Source organism: Pleurodeles waltl, chromosome 4_2 (assembly GCF_031143425.1).
Source record: "Pleurodeles waltl isolate 20211129_DDA chromosome 4_2, aPleWal1.hap1.20221129, whole genome shotgun sequence".
NCBI lineage: Eukaryota > Metazoa > Chordata > Amphibia > Caudata > Salamandridae > Pleurodeles > Pleurodeles waltl.
In genome coordinates this window covers 16,487,752-16,512,246 of record NC_090443.1, presented here as the reverse complement: position 1 = coordinate 16,512,246, position 24,495 = coordinate 16,487,752, and the positions used below count along the sequence as shown (strand labels likewise).

At 46.0% G+C, this 24,495-nt stretch overlaps 1 protein-coding gene across 1 annotated transcript; it reads right to left on the bottom strand.

Moving 5' to 3' along the window:
* Positions 1 to 6,064: 6,064 nt before the first annotated feature.
* Positions 6,065 to 19,152, bottom strand: LOC138292062 (surfeit locus protein 4-like). The gene is made up of 6 exons (XM_069230417.1): positions 18,969 to 19,152; positions 14,125 to 14,311; positions 11,890 to 11,966; positions 10,137 to 10,180; positions 9,363 to 9,549; positions 6,065 to 6,543 (listed from the first exon to the last, which is right to left on the bottom strand). The coding sequence occupies exons 1-6, from the start codon at positions 19,017 to 19,019 to the stop codon at positions 6,277 to 6,279; spliced, it is 813 nt and encodes a 270-aa protein (XP_069086518.1). The 5' UTR covers positions 19,020 to 19,152; the 3' UTR covers positions 6,065 to 6,276.
* Between the last annotated feature and the right edge of the window lie 5,343 nt (positions 19,153 to 24,495).

Here is a 24,495-nt window from a genome sequence, read left to right as displayed (position 1 = left end):
ATCAGTTTATCGCCTCGGGAGCGCTTACCACTCACTATGCTCAATTTTTCCTTAATATCCCAAAATGCAGTATCACTATCCAGAATGCCACTCAACGTGGGCCAACCACCAATAACATGCTCAGACCCCTGCTTTTGGGCTAGATCCTGGTCAGCTTCAGATCCACACTCCAACTTGTTTAAGGCTGATTCCTTAACCCACAACACAGAAAACTGCCTCTAATGTGTCACCCTCTTCCAGGGGCAACCTAGAAAGACATCCACCTGAACATTCCTCTTACCTGGCACGTATTCAACCTTGAAGTTGAATTCCAGAAGACTTTTGACCCACCTTTTTATACGGGGAATTGTATTTTCAGAATTCCCGCAAGCAAACATTTGAACAAGAGGTCTATGAACACTCCTCACGGCAAAGGGCAAACGCCACAAATCCATGCAGAGGCAAGTGCCTCCTGTTCCACAACAGAATAACGTTCCTCATCTCCGAATTGTAAGTGAACGTGAGGTGAATGCCACAACCCTTTCCTCTCCTTCATAGGACAGCACCTAGCACTTTCATACTAGCATTGGTAGTGAGGAAGGTCTTTCTTCTCGCATCAAAATGTCCCAAAGTAGGCATCTCCCTAATCTTTGACTCACCAAAGGCTCTTCCAGTCTGGAGATTATGCAAGGTTCACCCTTCTCTCCAACAGCGACCACAGGGATGGCACCACGCTCGTAAAATTGGATATAAATGTTGAATAATACTCTGCAAGTCCACCGAACGATCTCACTTGGCCCTTGTCACATGATGTAGGCACAGCTGTGATGGACTTTGCCAACTCCAATCTTGGATTGATTCCATCTCCTAGGATCGTGTGCCTCAAGTAAGAAACTGTGCCCTCCCCGACCTTACATTTCTCTCCTTTTGCAATTCAGTCTAATAAAAACCTTCCTCAGTTTGGCCTCATGCTTTAGTTTGTCATGCTGAATAAACAGAACCGATTTGAACCCTTTTATACCTCTCGTCACCCTTTGAAAACAAGCAGCAGCCAAAGCCAGCCTACAAGGCATTCTGACCAACCTGAAAGCCCCCAAAGCTGACAAAAGAGGTAAGAGTTCTGGAATCTTCATGAAGCAACACCTAGTGGTAAGCAGCTGAAAGATCCAGGACTCTAAAATCTTTTGTCCCTGGGAGCTGTGTACAAGGTTGGATTGAGGTGGATGCAATAAAGGACTTCACCTGAAAGGTTTGGAACACTAACAAAATGCTATGAAGGAAAGATAGCCCTCAAATGTCAAGAACAGAAAGTGAACAAGTTACAATCCAAGAACAGCTGCACTGTGTTTGAATAATTACTATCTGCCTACTTCTACATATATTTCCACACACTGATTAACCCCACACCTCAAAACTAAGACAGAATCATTGCTTCTCAAATTTAGGAACACAGAAACAGCCCAGCCACTGGCCACTCAGAACTGCAGCTGCCTTTGAGCATCTAAAGGTTGGAATGAGAAATGTAGACAGCCTTCTGTCTGCTAGGGCAGAGGTCTCACTGATGGTGTTTATGGATTGCTCTCCTGTCTTCAAAAAATGCATGAAGGTAACAGTGCCGATTCACAGTTCCCTTCTGCCCAGACAAAATCTGCACGAGAGAAATAACACCTGTATTATCCTAACCTCCATATTAGTTCAGAGCTTCTCACTGTATTACATAAACACAAGATGTGGTGTGTCAGATCCCCATTCGGGAGCCCACATGGCAGGCAGGGGTTCCTGGGCCACACCTGTTGGGGTTGACACCTTTTGCCACTGCTGTCCCGGGGTCGGTCTTACTATAGCTCAGCAAATTGAGCCATGTCCAACCTTTTCAGCACTTGGCTCTCAGGAGCAACTAGTGACAGCCTTCTTAGGGAGGTAGTGTCAGGGTACTCAATCATCAATAGTACCTCCCAACAGTGCCATAAGATCAGTGTCCAGCCCAGGACTTTTCTTTGTAGAAAAGACCAGTACTTTCACAGAGAAAACAATACCACCACACATTCAATAATGTTCGTATACCAGAATCATGGGTGCATCTGTGCATTCAGGGACCTCCACCGACTAATACGCTTACCCTTCCACCTACCTCTTCTGAGCCCCCTACCCCGTTTTTCCCCCTTAGGTTTAAGGTTTGAAATAAGCCCTTTAGATGCAGCTTGTGCTCTGCCTCTTGTTTAGTCTTGGTGGTCTGTCTGGCCTAGGCCAATTCAGTCTCTCACTCACTTCTTAGGACAGCACTTACCGGTGTTTGGCCCTCCAATGGCAGGGGATCTTAACATCAGAAGGAAGCTTCTACGAGGCACGCAGCATTTTTCCTGGGAGCTGCACGTCAGCTGGTTGCACAGCACATTGCTCGGAGGGTTCAGCAGGAGTGGATGTGCCCGTCAATGGCCCTCTTCCGGCCAGCTGGCAGTAGCTCACTTTAGCAATGTGGTACTTATAGTGCGGGCAGCTCATTCAGGCACTCCAATGGGTACTTGACTGAGCACATCTCACTCAGACCCTTCTGTAGGTACTTGTTTTGGAGTGAGAAAGCCACTTGGCCACACATGTGGTCCTTCAGCATGCCTGATGCAGTGCCTCAAGGCGACAACCTTGACTCTTCATGAGGCACCAGTACAGTTATTTGGTCTTCTGGGCCGGTCATTACCCAATGGCACACTTGAGTGGTGACTCGATCATACAATGCACTTGTGGGGCATGTGGGCCACCAGCAAGCACTTAACCTGGCTTAGGTCATGCATACCACTCTACTACACAGCTCGAGGAAGCTTGGTAACTACGAGGGGGCTAAGTGAGGAAAATTGCAATGCCCAGTCTAGCAGTACCGCATTTCCTTCAGCATCCGTGCTTACTGAGTCTCTGTCAGACAGACCCTCTTGCCAGGGTCAATTACAGCAGTCTCTTTCGCAATCAGCTCAGGGTTGATGCTTCCGTCCCCAGCTTACAGACAGGACATCTTGGCACCTAGGGCAGAGCAGTAATTCCTCCTTCAGCTCAGACTTCAGGGAATGGACCCTCACCTGTGGGGGGTTGGCTTTCAGTGCGACATCAACCCAACACTGATTATTAGTCCCCAAATACAGATCAGTGACCCATCAGCAGTAGAAAAGACCACAACAATAAACAAAACGGGTCTCGGAAGGAGGGAACCCACCATGCATCTTGTACTCTGGTCTAAGCCGAGGACTTTCAAAATGACCACGTAGTCTGGTATGACTCGTGCTTTCCACACTACCAATCCAAACATATACACACATTACCATGTACAGGACGACGGTGTTCAGGATTCCTAGTTCATTATGATCACAGGAACTTTAGATGAATGTGCCTGTAAGCATACATTAATGTCTTACAGGTGAAGTAGCCTATTATTTAAATTGAGGAACAGTGGTATTCTGACAACATTGCGCTCCACGCATAAAACCTGAGACAGGGATTGTAGCCCTCTGTCATTACGAGGGAGTGCTTGGTGTCCCCCTTCCACTACAGGGAAAGGTCCAGAACCTATCATCATCAAAGGCTGTGCCCAAGTCAAGGTATTTAGTGTGTGGCATGACCAAAAATCAAAAACTACAATCAAGGTGTAGGAAATAACCATGTTTTTCATGTGGAGTACCCCCAGTTTTAATCTCTACCTGTTGTTGCTGGCTTTTCGTGCACTTTACCCCTTCTAACCAGTAATGCATTTCCGATGCTCCACCTCTTTAAGCATGGCCAAACTGGCATAACCCCAATTAACATATTTAACTAACCTATAAATCTCGAGTATATGGTGAAGGGTGGACCCAGGACCTGCAAGTTAAATTTCACTAGTTGACTGCAGCACCTGTTGTGCCATCAACTACGTTGACAGTACAAGAATGGCTTCAGGCCTACAACTATAACCTCACTGTAAAAACAGCATTCAAACCTGTCAAAATAAACTCCTTAAACTGGTAAAAACCTTCCTTCCAAATATTAATGTCATCCCCATGAACCAGAGTACAGATTAAAATCCTAATACTTTATTCTCAGGGATGAGGCTAGCTAGAAGAGTGATAAAGAACTAGTTAGTAGTTGTTAAAAATCCAATTTTACGATGAAGCTTACAGAAAAGCAACTTTTAGAAACATACCTTTTAACTGCCTTATATTCCTGGAGGCTAATATGCACTGGCTCACTAGCTTCTCCAGGCCAGAAATTTAGCCAAGAATAGGTGTGAAATACTCACTCACCTGGAGGACTCATCTGAATGGGCAGGGAAGACTCCTCCAAATATTCAGGATAAAGGCTGTCGTATCCTTTTTGACACTATGCGTCAACTCCTGTCAAAATATGCTCGATCGGTATGATCAGTTCATAAAAACACATAAGACATACTTGAGAGAGTAGAGAACAGGATGACAAGACAATTCTTGTGGATCCCTGAGCAGGTGCTGAAAGACTGCTTTTAGCTTATCACATTATGGCCTCTGGGTTTGTTGTATGTACCGTATGTGTTCCAAACTGGATTTTAGTGTTAGACTGTTGGGGTGGGGGCACTAGGATTATGATCGTACACTTCCCAACACCAGAACCTACCTATGGGCAAAGACTGTCACCATTTGGCAAATGCCCAAAATAATAAGGGTTGGCCCTGGGAATGTTTACCGGATTGGTTAAGGTGTGCCTAGGAATCATTTTCACCCACTAGCTGGTGCTGGGCATAAATTGGCCCCTCCAGGCACCTACTTCCTAACACTTTCTGGACCTGAAGAAGTAGAGTAGGACTTGACCTGCTGCCTGTGCCTTGAGAGGAGCCCTGATGGAATAGACATTCGCCCTCTTACACCCAGGACAAAAAAAAGTGGACTCCAAGGCTCATTTGGTTGACCTTCTGTTCAAGCAACAGGGATACAAATCGCTACAATGGGCCTTTTCCTGAAAGTACCCAGCTGACCAGTGGGAACTGAACCTACAGACACACCAGCAGGCCTCTGCTTGCCATCCTATAAATTCCCAGGTCCGAAGTGGCTTTAGAAATCTATTCCTGTGGCTGATTGCAACTTAAGACTAAGTGGGAGTTAAAATCTTTGACGAGGACAAACTAGTTTGGTTATCTGATTCGCGCTCCAGTTTAGTCCAACTCATATCGCACCTCGGTCACAGTCCTGGACCACTGACTACCATTGGTGGTTTATGCTTTCTGGAAACATTTCTACTTTACATTTTTAAAATTGTTATCTCTTGTCCCAATTATTAGATTTGTCACTTTGGTGTCAATGCATTTATTAGAAGTCACTCTATCTTCTAATTCAGTTAGGAAATTTTATTATTTTGACTATTTTTCTGTTTTAGTACTGCATAAACACTTTACACATTTCCCAAAGATAAGCCTGTATGGTATCAGAGTATTGCATAAAATTGGATACTCAATCACTTAAAAGAAGTGCCCCCAAAATCGCACGGCTGGTCTTGAATACAGTAATTCGGACTTCTCTAGGAGCCAATTTACAAAACCAGTTAAATGATTCTGGCATGTTCTCGCTACCTTCTACACCCAGACAAGAACCATTACACAACACGCGTGCTGAGGAGTGTTTCCGAAACAACTTTACTGTTAACCATAACACCCGATGAGGTAGGACACCCAGTGAGCTGGACTCTGGGCTCATGACCTCTTTATAGCTAAGCCAGAGTGCTGGAACAAATACAGTAACCTCACAACTATTCTTGTGTTGTCCAGATAGGATACCCTCTAATGTGGGCTACGATCTCAGGGTACCTTCTTGCTCACCCTGGGATTGTGATCAAGCAGCAGACTATATGCTTTTGGCTAATGCAACAACCTCTCCTGCTGTCCCGGGGCCATCAATGTAGACACTTACCTTTGCGATGTGAAATAAGAATTCCCTTTTGGTACGCTGTTGAAGAGGGCACCCTACACTGCAACATCAGAATTCCACTCCTGGCATCAGAACGAGATAGTCCAAGCTCACCAAGTTTTCCAGTAAGCTCCCTAGAAGTGCCTGCTCCTCCAAAAACTGCTGCATCATAAAAAATGTGCTGATACAAAGGCTACGGATCCACAAAACATTTTAATTCATAGATGTCTCCAACTGCCTTTGATAGAAAAAAAAGAGACCTCTATGCTGATAAGGCAACAGTGAACAGTGATAGATGTTAATAATCATATACAAATGAAAAAAATACACAAACGGGCCTAAAATAAAAATATATATATTGTACGGCATTGTGCTCTCAGGCATCAGTCTCTCTCTGGCCTCTCCACTACCACTTTTTCTTGTGCTCATCCATAGATACTCCGCCAGGTCCCAGAGCTACCACGAGGAGAAGGCCCCCGATGACCGACATGGTCTGGAAAAAGTCATACTTGAGGAAGTCGTGCAGGGGTCGGTAGGTGGGGATGTTCCAGAAGGCGTTCTGCACCAGGTTAATGACAAGCAGCCACAGCACCAGAGTCAGGGCTGCCAGCTTGGTCTTGAAACCTATAGCCACCAGGATGATCAAAGCAGTCCCAAAGATGTCCTGGAAGATCTAGAGAAGCCAAAAATTTATTAGAAACATGCGACTTCTAGCACAAATGAAGAAACTCACGTATTAAATCTAAACATACCTGAATGTACAGGCCTTATAGACCAATGGGACCCAACTAAGTCTGTTAGATTGGTTTTGGGATTTCTCTCTTGAAATGCCCTTTCTACCATAAAAACTAATGTTTAATGTTAAGAGACACCCGCTACTATCAGAAGGCAAGTGAAGCAGCGCTGCCTATCCTTCTCTTTGCCCCAAGCAGATGGATTTTCTAATAGGAATGAGTAGAATTTTACAGATCATAACTTACAATAGGTTTTTTTTTTAAATGTTGCACCAATACCGAAATTAAAAGCTAATTAAAAAAATGTCTTGTGAAAAGTGGCTCACAGTACCTGCAGACCATTCTAAAATGGGCTCAATATACTTCAAACAGGTGTATTTAATGCATATGCCTAAATTAAATACTTAAACCCATTAATGAAATTGATTCCAATCTTTTGGATCAGAAATGTCCATGTTGTCCTAGAGCAGAGGACCCATGCTAGTGTTTCAGGCTATCCAGAGATACATTTACTTGAAAGAATCAAGACTGCATACATTTACATGGCTAGTGGTTATCCTAAAAATCTGGAAATGATCCAGCCCTTACTGACAATTAATCCACAATTTTAAAAAGGTAAATCATTTAAACTGTTATTTACACATTTAAACTGGAAATGTCCCTTGGACACCAAAATGTAGAAGCATTCGATGTAAGAGGTTTTTACGGTATGGTCTGCGCTATGAGCTGCTATAGTTGAGGTTCACCACCGACCTTGGGAATTGTTTTTAAAAGCCATTTAGATAGGAAAAAAACACAAACATAATGGTGTGCACCAGTTTAAAAAGCAGGAGAGGCACTAGGGAGGGCTAAGTTAGCAAACGTTCCCTGTTAGCAAGCTGCATGGATGGAAAAACAATTACAGTGCTAAAACATGTTTCTCATGCCCTTGGCACTAATAAAGAAACTATGAGAAGTGAGACATCTAGTAAGGTGTAAAAAGATATGGTGAGAACCCCTTAGAGAGGAGGGCCATAAAGAAAAGAAAGGAGAACAGTGTGAATGGCAGCAGGTGAACCAAAATACAGAGAAGGGTAACTACATTAGATCAATAAGGGGATAATCAGATGTTCTGTGTCACTGCCCAACACAGTGTCTTCTTTTACAAAAGTATGCAAAGGAGCTTGTGGATGCAGAAGCTTCAGCATGTACTCTGAGTCCGATAGGTCTCCGTGACAAAGTTAGCACACTATTTTCATATAATATAAGGACTACTTCTCTAGATGTTTCTGGTTGTAAAAACGCCTAGCAGCTCCATAAGCAATGCTCCGTACTCCAGCTGTGACCAAAAATGCCTGACAATAAAACTGCAATCATTAGACGGATCGCTATAGCCTTCTTGACTTTCCGGCAGTAGCTCCAGGCTAGCAGTCCAGGCCTTGCAAATGGGATGTGGTGTGAAGGTTGTAACAGAGATACAAAAGATGATTGACAGGCAGAGATATTGCTTTGAAAATACATTTCCAATACATATTTAAGATTAATAAAACAGTTACGATTAAGCACATGCAAAAAAAGAAGCCTTTGCCAAAAACAGTTAGGCCAAAGCAAAACTAGTGTTATAATTTGAAAACCTTCAATTCGTCTAACCACTGGTTTACTTCTCTGCAAAGCCCGAGACAGATCGGTAGGATAGGCCTTGAGGTCCTTTTTAGCTTTGGGCTGTTACAGACTAACACAGGCTTCTCCATGAGCTACTGGTAGTTTTCTAGCTACCTGCAAGTAGCTCTCCTTTGTTCAGCCCAGTAAACTAAATTAGAGGATTGCGCTTTGTTGAATTAATATATGTATACCAAAATTAAAGTGTATTTGAAACGAAAATGTGTGTATTTTCAGAATTCATAAACTGATGTTTGGAGAAACATGGCTGAATTCCCAAACTATATTTAAAGCGGATATTTGAGGGGTAAAATGATAAAGGTGCTGGGAACACTAGTAATGATATTACTATGGTGGTAGTGGGGCACTGCAGCTATGGCGGTTATGTATTCCCCATGAAGGGCATCTGACATTGTTCAAGCAGGTGTTGCATTAGTGAAGGCAACCGTGCCTGACGCATGGAGGTGATCACTGCTAGTAATCTTGCATATGGTGACCATTAATGTAATCTTGTCTGATGTGATTACTACTACATTGCTTATAGTATTAAAAGATCAGGAGGATTTTCATTCAACATGCAGGTAAGCTTTGATTACATAAAAAGTTATAGACCTCTGCTTTAACTGTCAATGATCATCAATGACTAATTCTGCACCTTGGATAGTTCCAGAGCTGCATTTGGTGCTAAAAGCACTAACAGCATATAAGGTGGTGTATGGGGGTAGAAAGACTGCAGGGCCTAGTTAAGGGCCATCAGATTAGAAACAGGCCAAATCTAAGTTTCTGGTCAACCTTGGGTGCTTAAAACTACCCAGGGTGATAATGAAATGCATGCTGGAGAGCTGCAAGGTCCTTATTACAATGAGAAGCTAAACGGTGGTCCAGCCCCCAATCAAAAAGGTTTGATAGTCACTTAGGAAAACATTTTAATTGGATTCTCTTATCAAAACACTGACACTTCTGTCACCCCATACATAAAGGGTTGTCTTGATGTTTCTAAAATCACCACACAAAGTAGTCCGCAGTTAACACTCAGACATCAAGTTACCCACACTGTCCTCCTGGCCCTGTCCCAACCACCAAGAGGCAGAAAAGCATGCTAAGTAAGCAGGGCACTTACAGTAAAGGCACTAGCTTCGAAGTGCAGCAAGGTCATGAACATGAGGACTAGCAGCACCCGGCCACCCAGCTGCATATACTGCCGTGGAGAATTATCATTCATGGTGGGGACGCCAGCAAACATAGACTTCCCTTCCGACCTGGACTCTGCTAACAGTAGAAGCAATCCGCCACCAAGTGCCATGTTCCTGTGAAGGTAAACAGGAAATCAGCTGAGCAACTAAAACTGTAAAACAAAGCTATGAACCTATTATGTCACAGTGACGACAACTGCATTTTCAAAGCCACCATACCATTTTGTAACCTCTTGATCAAATGTCACTCACTGGAATCAGGGCAGAAAGACCATGAAGTCTTAACACTCTTCTAGAGTGGATCCTAGCAAACCAGTTGGTTGTCAGGAGCGGATATTGAGCAAATGAGATCAGTCAGCTGCCTTCTCAATTCAGCTCCTAATCAGCACCCAAATTAAACCAAGCACTTGGAGTCCTGACTGAAAAACTCAATCACAGGCCTAAAGGGGAGTGGAATGGAGTGCCAGCGCTTGCAGGAATGCTAGGGCATTTTCCTCAGTATTTTATATTATCTTTCCCACAACCCTTTAGGGCAAAAGTTAACCACAGATTACTCTCAAAGGAAATTTTGTCCCAACAGACAGGATTCCATATTGGTAAATAAAAGTGATAGTCAGCGGGCTAGGGTGAAAGCTCTGAGAAGATGTGTCCAAAGATACTCCCCATGAACCCTATAAAAGGGATGGTGCAGCTGAACTCACCTCATTAGGAATTTCAGATCCCATAAAATACTGTAGGCAATGGTCTGCAAAATAAACCAAGGAAAGTTAGCAAGCGTAAAGAAGAGGTAGTCAAACAAAACCACAATTATTCAAATCCCGGGGGAAAATGGGAGACCTGGGCAAGGGGAAGTATATAATAAATAAAAATAAAAAAATTAAAAAAACACACCACACACAACATGAGGTTATAGACTGGTAATGTTCCATCCTCCAGTACTCTGCCATCACCACACTACATACAGATTAGGGGGCTATAGCACCAGCTCTTTTTAAGTATGTTTTAGAGCACCTATGTTTCTGATGTCTTCTCTCTTTATTCCATTTATAGGCTTTAATGTGTTTGCATTTTGTTGGGTTGGGGCAGAAAGAATCACTGCGAGGACCAAACCCACACTAAAAGAAACTACAGTTCGGGGGGGGGGGGGGGGAGATTTTAGGCACACACCCCAGCGCCAGTGTCTGGAATGATCAGTGAAAATTGTCTAGAAGCTTCAAGCGCAGCAGCCAGTGAGCAAGCAACACTAGTGCCTAACGTCTTACACACAGTAATGTTCCCCACTATCATCCATTTCTCGGAAGTTGCTGACTAACTCTAGGCCATCTGCTCTTTCATTCTGGATGCCTGTTTAACACACCATAATTTTTTGTATGACCCACCATTTCTATACAGCTTCAAAGATCCTTTTTGCTACCTTACTGCTCCTTTCTTCTCATGATCCTATTTACAACGCGAGAAGAAATTGTATTGTCAACCCACCTTTCTCCCATTACAGGCCGAGAAAACTGAACTGGAACCCAGTACTGAGTGGTAGGGGTGTTTATTCCAATCCAGGCTCTGGAGTCTCCCCGGTGATATGGGTGGGAACCAAATTCCTGAAAAGCTCATCACAATACACCTCCATGTATCCTTCAATTTTCACAGCCGAAATGCAGCTAACTGATCAATGTTCTGTACTTGTTTTACCGACTGTGTCCATGTCTCAAGCAACATGGGTACTTTCCTGTATACCCCATAACCAATGCTTAATTGGAACTGGTGGTTGCAGGAGGGGCTCACCAGCACTGATTTTTGGGAACCAGCACTCATTTTTCCTCATAAGACTTTGACCAAGTGCAAGAGAAAGAAAAACACAAAGGTGAGAGAAGGAGGATAAAGACAGAAGTGTCTGGTGGTGGGTGAAAGAAGTGCGAGGTGGAATCTATTCAGCCCCCCCTGAGATTCGATGATAGCCAGATGTCAGCTTATGTGCAAAAGTTTGGGACCCAGCACTCAGCTTATGTGCAAATGTTTGGGACCCAGCACTTATTCTTTTACAAATTAGGCACTGCCTATAACTTACACTGCTCTATAGTTTTGTACAGTATGTTATGTGTGGTTGTCCACAAAACATGCAATAAATACATATCCTTTCATAAGATCACCGATTGTGAATATTATTTTTAATTACTTACTGAATGTATTTCTCATTTCCATGCAGACACAGACTGAACTGCAGCTTCAGGGGTTCTGCATGATGCTCACAAGTGTAATGAAAACTGGAGGAAATGAAAAATCTGCACACCAAGCACCACAGAGCACTATTCCTTATCAAGAACACTACCACAGCACACACAACACACTGTATACACCCCCCCCTCTCTGGTCCAATGAAAGGTTTCAGGAGAAGCAGGCAAAGGTAAAAGCAAAAATGATTAACATTGAAATGATTGCCATCAGAGGTAAATGACTCACCTGTAGGAAAATAATTCCAAAAAGCCCAAAACAAGCATAGGGAACAAACTTTCTGCCCAATACGAGCACACAGCCAACTGAAAGAAATAGAAACACAATGTCAAATAGATCTACTTTATCACACACCAATCCTGACCTGCAGCACTACTAATGCACAAGTACTGGGTCCCACAGTACAACTCAATCCTGCCATGGAAAACGATACTCCATCATAGACACCCACTGGGTCTGCCAGAATATCCCAATTCTGACCCCTAGCATGTTATGCTAAAACAGTAAAGAACTGCCAAAGAAGCTTTATTGTAGTGATGAATCCTCCTACTGCCTCCACGTTGGCATAGGTTATCACTCTTTTGGGCTATCACTAGTGCGGAGTAGCATCGTGAGCCCACAGAAGAAACAGTCAACATCATGAACAGCACCCACTCGGGAGCCCCCTTGGACCCCTGCCCGCATCACATATATCAGAGATATTGCATTGATCGCCCTGAGCTCCGAAAACCAATCAACCGCACCATCAACACAGGCACCTTCCACAAGGACTGGAAACACGCTGCAATAGGCCCTCCCCTGAAGAAACCTTCGGCTGACCCTCAGAGCTAAAGAATTTCCGGCCTATCTCGCTGCTAACCTACCCCGCCAAAATACTGAAGAAAGCATATCAAGGCACAAATTTGGAATTTCATCGAGGCCAACAACTCCCTGGACAGCTCCCAGTCCGGCTTCCGCAGCAACCACAGCAGAGGCAGCCCTATTGGCAGCCACTGACGACATCAGATTACTCCTAGACCACGGCCACACCGCAGCACTCATACTCCTCGACCTCTCAGCAGCATTCAACACGATCTCCCACAGCACTCTGTGCACCAGACTCCATGACATAGGAATCCACAGGAGAACCCTGGAATGGATCCCCTCCTTACTCTCCGGGAGGACGCAGAGGGTCAGACTCCACCCTACACTTCCAGACTCACAGGAGTCAACTGCGGAGTCCCCCAAGGATCCTCACTGAGTATCACACTGTTCAACATATACATGGCCCTCTCACTGCCATCGTCTGAAGCCACGGTATGAACATAGTGTCATACGCTGACAAGACACAACTCATCATTTCCCTCACTGAAGACACGGCCAAAAGGAACTTCCACTCATGAATGGAAGCCGTAGCCACCTGGATGAGAAAAAGCTGCCTCAAGCTCAACTTCGACAATACTGAGCTCATCTTCAGAAATGCCACGTCAGCTTGGGACGACTCCTGGTGGCCCACATCCCTCAGTGCCCAACCCCTCCCACCTGCACCAATTGTGCATGCCTGCAACTTAGGAATCATCATCGACTCCTCCCTATCCATGACCTGCCAGGTAAACTCTGTTGCCTCCTCCTGCTGGCACACACTTTGCAAACTTCAGAAGATCTTCAGATGGATCCCAGCAGACTGCAACAGGACAGTCACCCACGCCTTGGTCACTAGAAAGCTTGATTACGGCAACACCCTCTACGCCGGCACCTCAACCAGAAACATTAAAAAACTACAACTCATCCAGAATGCCACCGCCAGACTCATTCTGGACCTCTCTCACCGAGAACATCTCCCAACACCTAAGGACCCTACACTGGCTACTGATCAAGAAGCGAATCACCTTCAAGCTTCTCACCCACACGTACAAGGCCATACGCAACGCAGGACCAGCCTACCTGAACCACAGCATCTCCTTCCACACCACCCACCAGATCCCTCAGCTCTGCCCAGATGGCCCTGACCACCATACCTCGCATCCGCAAACCCACAGCCAGAGGACGATCCTTCACCTACACTGCAGCGAAGAGCAGGAACAACCTCCCCCTATACCTCAGACAAAGCCAGTCGCTCACCATCTTCAGGAAGGACCTCAAGACGTGGCTCTTAGGATGAGGACCTCCCCCAGGGCCTTGAGAACCTCACAGACACGTAGCCACGCTTTACAAATACTGATTGATTGTTTGGTGTACCCAGCAGGATGACGTAGCCAGAGAAGGCCCCATCTGTACAATGAGGAACACCAGATCTTACAGAAAGAAATACAAGGAGACAGGCTTTCATTCTGGACATCACCTTACAGAGAGCCGAGTCACTCTTGAGCATCAAGTTCAAGTTGCATGGCGCACTAACATAATGAACAACAGTGTGACTACAGAATAAGACTGGGAGCACTTTGCAGAAAACGCACCGGGCACAATTTCTATGCCAGCCCTTACCTAGCTGCCCGAGCATGTTGACCAGCACGAACAGCGTGGCCAGGAAGAGGCCGCAGCCCCAGGACATGTTGATGTAGTCCCTCTGGTCGCTCCACTGGAACCACATGCGGACTCCATCCTCCAAGAAGGTGCTGATCAGGCAGAGATGAGCCAGGTGAGGTAGGTACCGTTTGGTCACACGCAGGAACTGGGCCAGACGGAGGAAGTACAGGATAGTGTTAGATGATCTGACACCAATCAGGCAATAAAGCACATGAACATCAGAACAGTTGTCTATACATATAAACGTGCATTGTTCACTGTGTCCAGCAAGAGATTGCTGATCCAGGAGCTTGTCTACCATCGCCTCTGTCTATAACTCCATATTTTCTAGAAAGTACCACTCCTACGCTTGACACCAATGAGACCATTCTAATTTCTTTCGTTAGTCGCATCTAAAAGAGAGCATGACGTTGTCCGAAAGGTTTGCTGCTGTGTCCCCCTCTCCCCCCCCCGGCAAACTACAAAAAAATATAGTCCCGTGCCTGTATCAGTAAAAGGTGACTGGGAATTTTTGGGCAGGTCTCCTTTAACCATCGTCGTCAACTCCAAGGAGGCACAATGTAAGTATAACACCAACACAAGAATCTAGAGCACTGTCACCTGGTGGGGTGACTCAGCCTATCATTCTTCTGACGACGATAAAAAGTGCCTCTCGAATTGTGCATTCTCATAAACAATCTCGCATCTAAGGACCCCAGGCCCGACTGACATTTAATGCTGATCTTTACTGCAGAGAGTAGAAAAGTGTTTGTATTTATGTGGAAGCTATTTTGCAAAAAAGTGTTGAGTACAGCAGTGCAGAATATTTCGAGAGGTGTAGGGTTACATGTAGATAAGAAGATCCAGAACGAGCATGTTACGCATCTGTTTATAGGTCATAGGCTGGAAAGGATTATTATGTCTAATGACACACCGGCTGCAGGCTCAGTGCTAGACAGCCACTTGGCCAGACATTCTTAATTTGCCTGCCCAGTATGCTTAAAAAGTATAGAAATGAAAATCCTCTGCAGGAACATATGATTATATCTGTAATAACACACCAGCATGAGATTCATTACCACCCTGCCACTTAGCAGACCACCTTGATTTACCTGTTCAGTATGCTTAAAAAAAATGAAGAAATTAAGCAAAGGGAACTCGGGGATTCAGGCGAGCGCACTGCTCTGGCACTTGACCTTCCCCGTTTAGGGTGGAGCGCAAATCGCGAAGAGTAATTTGTCTCTGTCGACTCTCGCAAGATTAAATGAAAACAGCAGCATCGTTTACATGATTTAAAGTCACCATCTTACTTAGGTACATAACTATGTGCAGTGCAGGTGTGATATGTGTGCCATTTCTCAGTTTAATATCTTTGCTCTAGGACTTTCAACTGAACACTGAACTGGGTCATGCTAATCCGAGAAATCTATTCCTGTTTTCTTTCCCTCGGAGACGTAGTTTACAAGACCTCCTGCAAATCATCGTAAGTATGCTTTCCACAGTTGAACCACTCAAACTACCTTCCACATTTTTCCATGCACTGATAATAAATTGAGAGCTTTGTACCAAAGCTCTGTGATGGATACACATTATTTGCTGGCAACTGTACACAGTAAATAATGTATGTTTCTTCTGTACATGTATATTCACCCAGCTCGTTTACATATTTTAAGGACTCTGCTTTGTCGCCCATGCTGAGTTGACCTGTGTATCACCAAAATACACTGCAAGCACCCACCTAAGTAACCTATGGTATGCATGTCAACTTCAGTCAACCATAATACACTACACACAGCTTTGTACCAAATAACGCTGCATGCTCACTATCTGTCGCTAACTGACCACAGCCAACTGTCATACACAATACATGCACATCCAGGTGTCGCCCATAGCAAACTACTGCCGGCTCTTGAAAACTACACTGTGCACAACCAGCTGTCACAATTAGTGCACAGCAACCTGCTACTCACTGTCCTTTATGTACTGTCATGTGTCACTCACAGTATACTATGTGCACTGTCTGCACAGTGGTTGTGTGCCAGCTGTGCAATCAGCTGTTACTCCTGGTACACTACACCGTCACCTACAGTAAAATGTACCGCTAGGAGTCACCTAGAGAACCCTGTTCACAACCAGCTTTCACCAAAAGTGCAGTCAATCGTCATTACCAGTGCAGTCCATAATACAGTTGTCGCCTATAGTACAATACACAGCTAGCTATCACCACTATATACCTTTATCACTACAGTACACGGGGCTAGGCGAGTGTTGTCAAATACAATACTCTGCACATCCAGCTGTTGCCAACAGATACTCGGCTGTCATCAAAGTACACCATACACTCAGTTATCAACCACAATACGCTGTCAACTGTTTAATGCATAACCAACCCTGTCACCTGCAATGCAGTGGTCTGGTTCTACGACTGCTAACTTACTATACAGAAAGACCTACATCTTTAACTCAAAGAGCATTATGCATGCTCATCCCACACATCAGTTCACTGCGCACATATAGCATTGTCATTCCAAAGCGCAGATCAATCTGCCAGCTGTAGAGTACACTTACCTATCAGAACCAACCACAGAACACGGATCACTCAAGTCTAGTTACCTATAACAGTGGTCATTCCCCATAGGCTCAATGGTCTTTCACGATAGACTAGGCACAGCTATCTGTCACCCATAGTGCTACTGTACAGAAAACGGTCACTATCCGTATATTATATTACAAGGCCAGCAGTCACACAATACTCTGAACATAACGCATGTGCCCACCTGTTAGCCACTGCACACAGAACCAAGACATATAATACTGAGTGCACAGTATACTTTGCAATACCCAGTCATAATGCACACACACACAGTTTCGCCACTCACAACACACTACATACCAAAGTCTGGGAAATACAACACTGTGGACGTAGGTCTTTCTCAGTACACTCTACAAACTGTATACTGTGCAGACCCGGCTCTTTCAATTATAAAAAAGCTGCGTTAATACACGCTATGCAGTCCCTGTTCAATCAATGACAGTCCATCTGGAACCTCGCGATGTCATCCAATTAGACTCCAGCTCATTACTCCAATACACATCACACCCAGTTAATTTCAGTCTCTATATACTAAGCAGACCCAGGGCGTACACAACGTATACAATTCGTTTTTCAAACCCACAAGTTGCACTCTCAACGATGCCACGGAAATGCATTGCATACCCCGACGTCATTCAAAGGATTCCCTAAGAAACTCCCTGAAAGCCTCCAAAGTTTATGCAACCAAGTAGTCAGAATGTTTTCAAACCTTCATGGGCTGTAAAACCCCAAATACAAGGCCCCATAATCCTCAAAAATACCTACTGGGCGAAAGACCCAACATAACAGCAAATGCCGCTCTCTCCGTAATTCACTTCCTAAGTGCGGTACAATATATATATACACACACACACACACACACACACATACACTACGTGTGGATCGTCATAGGCGCTAGACGTGGTGAGGGAACGTAACAGTCGAAGATGCATACACAAAATGCAAGGTTAGGAGGGTTAGTGGATTTGGCCGAAGCGAAGGTAAATGCACAGCTGTTGTCAAATGAAAATCAAAGAGAGACTGGTGTATATGGTTTTGATAGTGTGTAAGTGTAGCTTGTAAGGGTGATGTACCGGGTGAGAGATGGAATAGTCTGTATGGATTACAGAATGCGGGATTAGAATGACACAGGAGAGTGGGTTGAAGCAGAGGAAGCAGCAGTTTAGGAGCCCCTTCTCAATAAAAAGTATTTTTATGATTGAATTGCCTGAATCTTTGCATCACTATGCACCAATCAGGAAGCTACGCTGGGCTACAGCATACTTCATCCGCCAACACCACCACGTCAACCATGGAGGTTGATCCTTGGGGTATCAGGGTGCTTGGTTGAGGAATAGCCTAAACCCAAATCGGAAACGTTTGTATTCAATTGAGCTTCAAACAGAAAATAGGTTGTAATCGAATAACGTCGGACAGGGCTTCCCACTTCACCCACCTACATTCAAACCCTCTGCACTCAGTGAAAGTAAACCTTTCTGACAAGAATTTCATCTTTCCCAAGTAACCAAAAGAGGACACACAATGATCTCTCATAACTTTGCATATTCAGCTCCGTGACCCACAGTAGAAGGAACTACTATCATAACTTCAAGCTAACAGATGTCAGGGTAATCTTCTCCAAAACCTACTTAAAACTGTCGAGTCCAATTTACCTGGTAACATCATAGATGCTATGTGGGCCACACTTTCTGCCAACCCTGGCTTTTCAGGCAATTCGTTTCCATGCTGGAGTGATTTTAAGCTTTTGGTTACAAAGGGGAAAAAGTAAAGTCATAGAATGCAAAGTGGCATTTGTAAAAAAAAAATGCCTTGCATATGTGGTACTGCAGCTACTAGAAACTGTAAGCTATAACCATCTTCACCCCCAAAAAATCTTGAAGCCATTGTTAAACACAAATCTGAAGAATGACACCGACGTTTATCATGGTTTTTATGTAGTTCAACGCCTTGTTTTTTGCAGATATCTCCTTATGGTCTATTGGATAAAGGAGCCATGGGGGGAAGAAGACGTCCAAAACACCCAAAAGACAAAATATAAAAAATATAGAAAACATAGAAGAGTGGAGCTAACAGGGGTGTGGAAAAACATCTCCTTCGTAGCCCGTAGAACATAGCCCTCGCCCGGAAAATCCACATAATGAGGGCCCATTCGACAAGATTCACTAGTTCACCTCAGCCCCAGGGTTATACCACTCCTTCATGGGGGTTTGCCGCCCTCCCTTTCAGATACCTGGTCCGCTACGTCCTCGGCGGCGCCCATCACATCGCTGGTGGGCGCCATGTCTCGCGCTCTCCGCTCAGGAGGAAGCCACGCTCAAGCCTCGGACACGGGTGGGAAGAAAAAGGAGGGGCTCTCGCCCTGCCCACAACTCTGTATTCTGCTGCCACGTACGGACAGCGTACCGCCATTCAGCGCGCTGGGAAAGCCGAACCGGCGCGAGCGTAGGACGTCACACGCAAATCACCACCCCCGCCGCGTGTGTTTCAAGCCTCACTTTTGAGTACAGCGGCTAGACAAGGCCGTCTTGAGCATAAGACGAACGTGCATCACATCCGTTTCAAAGAAAGTGAAGAAATATAAGTTAAACCGTGGTTGCGTGATTGCGGGAAACCTAATATTTCATTTTAGTACGTAAAGCTGGAGGGTCTGGGTTGAAATGCTGTCTTTAAAGGGTTACAGCAGCACGTCACAGTTTAAATGATAATCCTAATGCTGGGCTGTCAAGTTTTCGGTCTGTGTATGTGTGATATTTCCATGTTTGTGTTGCACGTTCATGTGGCTTTTTTTAAATTTGTGTGGATTGACAAACTAACATGTAATTCTATGTCAGGTTCGGAGGCGAGGATTATGCATCATCTTTCTTCACTTTTATTTAGCCACAGGTTCAAAGGTCAACAAAAACAAACTACAATACCCATGGGACCACATCCCCATGGTAACAAATGTCCAATCACACTGCTATCCGACTGTCCGTATAAATATCCCATCACGATGACCTGCGTCCTCTATCTTCACTGCTCTCTGATACAGATAAGTGCCCCTTTTCTGTCTCTGAGTTTGTAGAGTTCGGAAAGTCTTTGCTCTTGAAATTTGCCTTGTTATAACGCTTGGTTATACCTTGTATTGCCGCGCGCGCTGCTCCGTGTGGCTGCTTAGCAACCGGGACGCGCGGTAGGCATTCGTTTGCCCGAGCGCGATATTCTTTTCTAATCTGTGTCGGGTCCACCAGAGGGCGCTCTTTCGCGTGCTCTCGTATTCCCGAGCGTTCCCTTAAGCGTTTCGAGCCGCGCAGCGCTCCAACGCCTCAGAGGCAATGCTTTAGGGTTTCAAGCGAGTTTCCCTGCTCACTTTTGACCCTCCAACCCTCGCAATACACAGCTTAGCAGTTGACTTCTTTGCCACTGCAACGCGACGATCGCGCGTCGAGGCCTCGTCGCCTCGGGGGCATTTTACCTGACAAGAGTGCGGGGGGGCTTCCCTGTGAATATTTTAGGGACTTTTTTCCTGTCGCTTTCTCTCCTCTGTGTCCCTCATGCAGTCCTCACAGGACCACGATAATTTCCCCACCCTGTCCCCGGGGGAGGGCTCCTCTCAGCAGACTCTGCCCCCTGAGGTGGACCTCCTTCTTACACAGGCCATCAGCAGGGCCTTGGGCCCCTTAAAAGATAGCGTGGCTAGATTGTCGGAACATGTCTTTAAGGGGACAGGCACGTTTGGGAGGACGGGGGCTGACCTTAATGGAACGGCAGTCCCCAAGAAATTTCGCAAGCGTGACGCAGGGCACCTGGAAGGCTTTGGTATTCTTACTGAAGCCTTCCGTAAGAGTGCGCGCACGCTGAAGCGTCCACCCTTCCGGGAGGGTTTTGAACCCGGAGAGACCAGTGAAGTGGTTCACCTTATACCCGTCCCTGACCAGGGGTGCCCCAAGCAGGTCGAGGGGGACTCAGACGGGGATACCTCCACAGAAGAGGACCAGGATTTGGGGCATCCTTGGCGTCCGACTTCTAATTTGTCAGACCCGCCAGGAGCTGAGGACTCCGAGTCGGAGATGTTTCAGCCAGAGGATATATATCATCCTAGATCCTCAGAATGGCACCCGGATAAGAAAGTGGCAGACTACGTTGCCAGCAAAATCCGCCAACCTCTTGAAAAGGAGGTTCGGGCCAGGTTGCGGGCCCAATTAATGTCAGACGCCTGGGTATTGCAGACGGTGTCGGGTTTCCACATAGAATTCTGGGGGACTCCAGTTCAGGATTTCCCTCCGCGTCCCTTAGTCTTTTCGGAGTCAGACTCGGCATTGATAGACACGGAAGTCCAGGGTCTTCTGCAAAAAGAAGCAATTTGCCCATTGACCATTCATCCCAGAGGTTTTGTGAGCAATCTCTTTCTCGTGGAGAAGAAGTACAAGGGCTTCCGACCAGTCATCAATCTCAAAGCCTTCAACGAATGGGTCGTTTATCGACACTTCAAAATGGAGGGAATCCACATGCTCAGGGATCTCTTGTTGCAAGGGGATTGGATGATTCGTTTGGACCTCAAGGATGCCTACCTTACGGTCCCAATCTTTCCCCCTCACCGTCGGTTCCTTCAGTTCATTTGGAAGGATCAGGTATTCAAATTTACGTCCCTACCATTCGGTCTGTCGTCAGCACCGTGGTGCTTCACGAAGCTGCTCAAACCAGTAGTGGAGTATCTACGGTCTTGAGGGATCCGCCTGATCATTTACCTCGATGACATCCTCCTGATGGACCAGTCATGCAAGCGACTAATATCCAATGCGAACACAACTATTCAGCTCCTCCAGGACTTGGGGTTCGTGGTAAACTCACAGAAATTGGAACTGCTTCCCTCGCAGTCCATGACCTTTCTGGGGTTTCTCATCGATTCCCAGGTGGCCTCCCTCAGTCTCCCGGGCTCGAAGATTACGAAGATCAAGAAGGAGCTGTCCAAGGTCTTGAGACAGGACAGAATCTCACAGTTGGCCAGAGTGGTGGGACTCCTCTCATCCTCGATTCAGGCCATCTTCCCGGGACCGCTCCACTACAGGGCCCTCCAGCGCCTCAAGGCTCATCAACTGCGACGCAGCCTCTCTTACTCCGAGCTGGTAGCTCTTCCCCAAGAGGCGCGGACAGAGATCCAGTGGTGGCTGGATCATATGGAGGCGTGGAACGGCAGGGCGATCTTCGGAGCTTTGCCGGATCTTGTGATAGAGTCGGATGCCAGTCGTTACGGCTGGGGAGCTCGCTGTGGGGATGTCTCTTTCGGGGGACGCTGGACCCATCGGGAACTCAGCCTCCACATCAACTTTCTGGAACTCCTAGCAGGTTCTTTCGCGATCAGATCTCTGATGCGAGACAAGGTCTCTTGTTGCATTCTCCTGAGAATGGACAACATTGCAGCGGTTCAGTACATAAACCGTTTGGGGGGTACCCGCTCGATGGCTCTGGCGGAGTTGGCAAAGGATTTCTGGCACTTCTGCCTCCAACACCAAATCTCGGTGACGGCAGAATATCTTCCGTCCAGGATCCCAGAATACCCGGGCGGATTGGAACTCCAGATATCTGGTGGACCCCAGCGATTGGCGTCTGGACAGAACGGTGTTCCCAGCCCTTCTGGATCGGTGGGGCCCCTGTTCCGTGGACCTCTTTGCATCCAGGTGGAACGCACAGTTACCCCGGTACTTCATCTGGCGCCCGGATCCCGCTGCAGCGGCAGTGGACGCTTTTCTTCAGGACTGGGGTCGGGATCAGAATTATGCGTTTCCCCCTTTCCTCTTGATCCCGAGGGTGACAGCACAGATTCGTCGTCAACCGGCGACTGTGATCTTGATCACCCCGCTTTGGCGGTCACAGGTATGGTTCCCCTCTCTTCTGGAGCTCTCCTGCGATATTCCAATTCCGCTTCCGGTCAGCCTGACCATTCTGTTGAGTCCAGAGGGACAAGCTCACCTGCTGGTCCTTCAGGGCTATCTCTCGCTGGTAGCCTGGGGGATTTCCGGGATCATTGGACAGACCACAGACTTTCACAGGAGGCTGAGAGATTCATCAGACAGGCATGGGCCCCAAGTACCTGCAAGAGGTACAGTTCGGCCTGGAACCGCTGGGCTCGTTGGTGTGTGGGAAGGCACATCAATCCCATGGGGGCCCATATTACAGATATCATAAATTTCTTAGCTGATCTAGCGGCTTCCGGCCAGTCCTATTGCTCGATCAACTCGGTCCGATCCGCGATACCGGCGGGTCATCCCCCAGTTAATAACTTTCCGGTGGGGGAGCATCCGTGGGTGTACAAATTCCTGAAAGGCATTAGACTGACCAGACCTCCTGAACCCAGGTATTCATCCATATGGGGTGTCAACCAGGTTTTGCGTCTATTGACCTCCTGGCCGGACAATCAGTACCTCTCATGGAAGCAGTTATCAGCTAAATTGGCGACTCTGCTATGCCTCATCTCATGTAAACGAGTTTAAGATGTTAGGCTCTCGAAATTTCTGCTAGAGTTTTTTCTCCAAAAGGAGTGACCTTCACCATTTAACGACGGACAAAGTGTAATACCAGGTCGGTAACCTATCCAGCGTTTGAGTATACTCCCAAATTGTGTGTGGTAAGGTGTCTAAAGACATATGAGGATGTGACGGCAGAACTCCGCCCACCGGGGAAGAGGCAATTGCTCATTTCAATTAAGAAACCCTTCAGGGCGGTTTCCTCCCCCTCCATTTCCCGGTGGGTCAAATGGATACTGTCGGAAGCGGGCATCAATGTTCAGGTCTTTGGAGCTCACTCCACCGGGGTGCTATGGCATCTAAAGCAGTCCAATTAGGGGGAAGACTGGAGGACATTATGAATGCGGCTGACTGGTCGTCAGAGTCGACTTTTAAAAAGTTCTATTTTAAACCTATTCATGAAGCCGCTTCATTAGTGGTAAGTAAGCTTTGAACGTGCATAATCCTCGCCTCCGGTCCTGACATAGAATGAGAAATTTCCTAGCTATCGAGAAGGAAAGTTTCAATTCTATTCCGACCTCGTTGTTAAGGCACTAGTTGTTTTGGAAGTCGGTGTTCCGTCGTACAACCGTCAGAAAGTTCTGGAATCTTAGAGGAGCCACGAATTTCCTTCCACCAAGCATTCCCCCAAGTCTTCCGATAACAATAGTACCTCACTTGTGTGGATGTCCCAGGTGCCTGCAACAGAAAAAGGCCATAAACTTGTAGAGATTGAGGGGATAGCACAGCGAGTTCATGAGCACATATTTTCTTTTATACATCTTTAGGCTGACTCTGCTTTGGGGACCCACACAAGTGAGGTATGATTTTACTTGGTAGACTGAGGGGAATGCTGGGTGGTAGGAAATTGGTGCCGGAGTGGTGACCCTATAAAGAAAAGTGAGGAAAATATGCTTTTTATGCAAATTTTGAGGTTTGCAGAGGAGAATGGGTTTGGTAGGTTTCCCTAGATGAAGGTCGCACCCAGGACCAAAAACATAGATGCCCCCCCCAAACACAGGTAGTTTTGTCATAGATCATTTTGATGTGTCCACATACTTCTGTGATGTTCCAAACACGAAAATTGTGAAAATAAACACACTTAGGTTATGTTAAAAAGACCCCTCACCCTCCAACCAAGTTGGTGGCATGCTTCATCATTGGGGTCCCACCGAGACACCTAGCGTGTCACAGGTATGCTGCGACGCCTGATTACAGCAGAGCAGGTTTAGGTTTTGTCTTTTTATCCCACATACTGGTTGGATTTGGCATGAG